We start from the raw sequence: 4,455 nt of genomic DNA on the forward strand, positions 1-4,455 counted from the left end.
ATTTGGACATACTCTCTCCGTCCCAAAATTTCTATTGTTTTCGCTTTTTGAGAAACAACTTTGACAAAATATATATTAAAAATATAAATATTTATGGTACATAATTAGTATCATTGAAAGGTTTTTTAATCTAGTTTTTAATAAATTTATTTAGAGATACAAATATTACACGTATTTTTTTATAAATTGAGTTAAACTTGCGGCGCGAAAACCAAAAGTGACAGATAATCTGGGATAGAGGGAGTATATAGTAATTTGATCCGCCTCTAGAAACAGGCGTAACACAAAAAAATCCTAATCATCAAAAGAAGTTAGTTGAAGACAAACTTTATATCAAAGTTTTAAAGCTCAAAGAGATCTACAACTTTGTGGTTGATGATGTTTTTATTTAAAATCGTTTAGGGTGCCAAAAAATGTTTAAGTTCTTAGATTTTGAAATTCAAATTTATGAATTTTCCAAGTGACTTCACATGAAAATACACTTTATACCAAAGTTGTAGTACTCAACAAGATCAAGAACTTTATAGTTAAAACTTTTCTAATTTCAGAGTGTTTAGTAGGCAAAATATTTATTCAATATTCATTGAACTTAGAAGTTAATACGAAAGGAAACCATCCTACACTTGATTAGTCACACAAGAGACCTTATGGCATAGCTAGTAATCGCAACAAAATGTAGTGGTGGACCCTTCACTAGTACACAACGCACAATCCTTGCTGGCACATCACCGCTTGATAATTTAAAACCAACAGTGACAAGGGTATCATACCGGTTCATAAGCAAAAAGCTAATGACCATTGGGATTTTAAACCCAACCGAGAATGATAATGGATAATTATCACTGACGTTGGTAATACAACACCCAATAGCGATATCACTGTTGGTTTGCATTACCAACCAGCAGCGACTCCATCGTCTCGGGCCTGAAATTTCTTTTCAACTCGATTAACTCCCACCTCACGTCTGGTCCACACAGGCTCCATCTCCCTCTTTTCTGTCCCTTATCCTTCTCTCTGCTCACGGATAACATCTACTTCCCTTAGATCCTTCCCTCCCCTTTCCAACCCTGGCGACGACGGCCAGCATTGCATGGGGCGAGCGAGAGGCGGCGACGGCAAGCTACTACTCCGTGCAATGCTGGCCGTATCTACCCTCCCTGTACCTTGCTACGTACTCCGTAGTACGCCGTGAGTATCCGCCGGTGGCTTATCAGCCTTGCTGTCGTTGGTGCCATTCTTGCTAATAAACAGCCTCCTCTGGACGTCGTCGGCGCGGCGCTGGTCCCGGCGGAGCAGCTCGGCCACGGACGGTGGCGCCGCCGCGTTCGACGACGATAGCGAGCAGGGGCCGTGAGGGAGATCCACTGGTATCCACGTGCCGTTGGGGGGCGGAATCACTGCATCATGTCATGTCGTCAAATGTAACACAACATAAACGTAAGTCCTTATGAAAAAAAAACACGTACTCATGCATGCATGCATGCATAAAGCAGATGGTTGCTGGAACAAATTGAATACAGCAGTACTGCAGTACGTAGTGCATGCATGCATGCATTGCCTGACGCCCTGACCAACATACCCCTGTGTCCCAAGCAGTAGGATGAGGCTTTTGGTTTCAGCGAGCTCACGGCCACTACCATGTAGTAGTCGTCTCCATGTTCATGTTCTGCTGCACGGACAAGAGGAGGAAAAGGACAAAGCAAGACAAGCAACAATGGAGCCAAAACGAAAGCCATGGCTTTGAGTGAACAGGCTACGTATTTTTCCTGCCAAGTACTGGGCTACAGCTCAACCATGCTTGGAATCAAGTTCCCATGGACTCTGCCTCTCTGGCATGGCATGATAGTGATTTAGGTTCCTAAATCACTATCATGCCATGCCAGAGAGGGTAGATCCGGCGATGGCATCATCAATTTTTTTTCTTCAATTTTGTTTTTGAAAACCTAAATCACTATCAGTTCTAACACAGGCATTATATTGGTACCTTGAGAAACACTGGCGGTTGCAAAAAAAAAAAAAGGAAAAAGAAACGGCAGCCATGATGGTTTTAGAGAACAAGCGATGATCTTTAGCTTTGTAGTAGTGCTTGCTAATAGCCTAATAACAAGGATCGAAGTAAAGGGAGCAAGGGCCAAGCTTTAGTTATTAATTGCTGCTCTTGTAGTGCCTATATATACATGCCCATGCCATGCCAGAGAGGCAGAGTCCATGGGAACTTGATTCCAAGCATGGTTGAGCTGTAGCCCAGTACTTGGCAGGAAAAATACGTAGCCTGTTCACTCAAAGCCATGGCTTTCGTTTTGGCTCCATTGTTGCTTGTCTTGCTTTGTCCTTTTCCTCCTCTTGTCCGTGCAGCAGAACATGAACATGGAGACGACTACTACATGGTAGTGGCCGTGAGCTCGCTGAAACCAAAAGCCTCATCCTACTGCTTGGGACACAGGGGTATGTTGGTCAGGGCGTCAGGCAATGCATGCATGCATGCACTACGTACTGCAGTACTGCTGTATTCAATTTGTTCCAGCAACCATCTGCTTTATGCATGCATGCATGCATGAGTACGTGTTTTTTTTTCATAAGGACTTACGTTTATGTTGTGTTACATTTGACGACATGACATGATGCAGTGATTCCGCCCCCCAACGGCACGTGGATACCAGTGGATCTCCCTCACGGCCCCTGCTCGCTATCGTCGTCGAACGCGGCGGCGCCACCGTCCGTGGCCGAGCTGCTCCGCCGGGACCAGCGCCGCGCCGACGACGTCCAGAGGAGGCTGTTTATTAGCAAGAATGGCACCAACGACAGCAAGGCTGATAAGCCACCGGCGGATACTGATGAATCAGAGCTCAACACCGGGGCCAGAACGCAAGTCGAGATGGGCACAAAGGCGGACACTGATTCAACGGCCATGAGCTTTGACCCTGCGGCGACCGTCGGCGGCAGCGGGGCGGCGCCGCTCCGGCCGGGCGTGATCCAGACGGTGGTGCTGGACACGGCGAGCGACGTGCCGTGGGTGCAGTGCGTGCCGTGCCCCGTGCCTCCGTGCCACCCCCAGACGGACACCTTCTACGACCCGACCAAGTCGCCCACGTACGCCGCCTTCTCCTGCGGCTCCCCCTCCTGCCGGCAGCTCGGCCCCTACGCCAACGGCTGCGTGAACAACCAGTGCCAGTACCGGGTCACCTACCCCGTCGACGGGTCGTCGACGTCGGGCACGTACAGCTCCGACCTGCTCACGCTCAACCCCAACACCAGGATCAACAACTTCAAGTTCGGGTGCAGCCACGTCGACCAGGGCAACTTCGACAACACCACCGCCGGGATCATGGCGCTCGGCGGCGGCCCGGAGTCGCTGGCGTCCCAGACCGCGTCCACCTACGGCCGCGCCTTCTCTTACTGCATCCCGCCGTCAGCGAGCTACTTCGGCTTCTTCGTCCTCGGAATGCCGCGGGCCGCGTCGTCGTCGAGGTACGTGGTGACGCCCATGCTCAGGGACAAGCGGGCGCCGGCGACATTCTACCGCGTGCAGCTCCGGGCCATCACCGTCGGCGGGCAGCGACTGAGCGTGCCGGCCACGGTCTTCGCCGCCGGCACGGTGCTGGACTCCCGCACGTCCATCACGCGCCTGCCGCCGACGGCGTACCAGGCGCTGCGCGACGCGTTCAGGAGGAGCATGAGCATGTACCGCGCGGCTGCACCTAAAGGCAGCCTCGACACCTGCTACGACTTCACCGGCGTCCGCAGCGTGAAGCTGCCCAAGGTCGCGCTGGTGTTCGACGGGGACGCCACCGTGCAGCTGGACCCGTCGGGCGTCCTCTTCCACGACTGCCTCGCCTTCACCTCCAGCATGGATGACCGCATGCCGGGGATCCTCGGCAACGTGCAGCAGCAGACCATCGAGGTGCTCTACAACGTCGGCGGAGGGTCAGTCGGATTCCGCCGCAACGCCTGCTGAGTGCTCAGGCTGCCTCGACTCACCGAGGCCTGCTCTACTACAATACTCGCTCAAGCTATAGCTCATTGGGAGATGCATGAGGTAGCTTGATTATTGTTCAACTAAATAAAGCCAAGATGCGCAACTTGTGCACATGTTTGTGGCTATGTATTACTCCCTGTTCCTTTTACAAGGCTGGGTGGCTGTAAAATGTCATATATGTATCTATTTTTATAATCTAATACTATTATACTCTCTCTCTCTCTCTCTCTCTCTCTATATATATATATATATATATATATATATATATAGAGAGAGAGAGAGAGAGAGAGAGAGAGAGAGAGAGAGAGACACACGTAATAATATACTAGATAAGTGTCCGTGCCAACGGGTGCAACATAAATTGAACGGGATGTTTGGTAACCAAGACAAAATCAAGAATATATCAATTCAATTTTGCACGTGTGTTATACCATGATAATGTCTAGAAACACATTCATTATCGTAATGAATCTGAAATA

General features: G+C 49.7%; 1 protein-coding gene across 1 annotated transcript; it reads left to right on the top strand.

The window, feature by feature from the left end:
- Positions 1-2,216: 2,216 nt before the first annotated feature.
- Positions 2,217-4,156, top strand: LOC136522725 (aspartyl protease family protein At5g10770-like). Its single transcript, XM_066516534.1, has 2 exons — positions 2,217-2,445; positions 2,628-4,156. The coding sequence occupies exons 1-2, from the start codon at positions 2,289-2,291 to the stop codon at positions 3,953-3,955; spliced, it is 1,485 nt and encodes a 494-aa protein (XP_066372631.1). The 5' UTR covers positions 2,217-2,288; the 3' UTR covers positions 3,956-4,156.
- Positions 4,157-4,455: the final 299 nt, after the last annotated feature.

Source organism: Miscanthus floridulus, chromosome 18 (genome assembly GCF_019320115.1).
Source record: "Miscanthus floridulus cultivar M001 chromosome 18, ASM1932011v1, whole genome shotgun sequence".
Lineage (NCBI taxonomy): Eukaryota > Viridiplantae > Streptophyta > Magnoliopsida > Poales > Poaceae > Miscanthus > Miscanthus floridulus.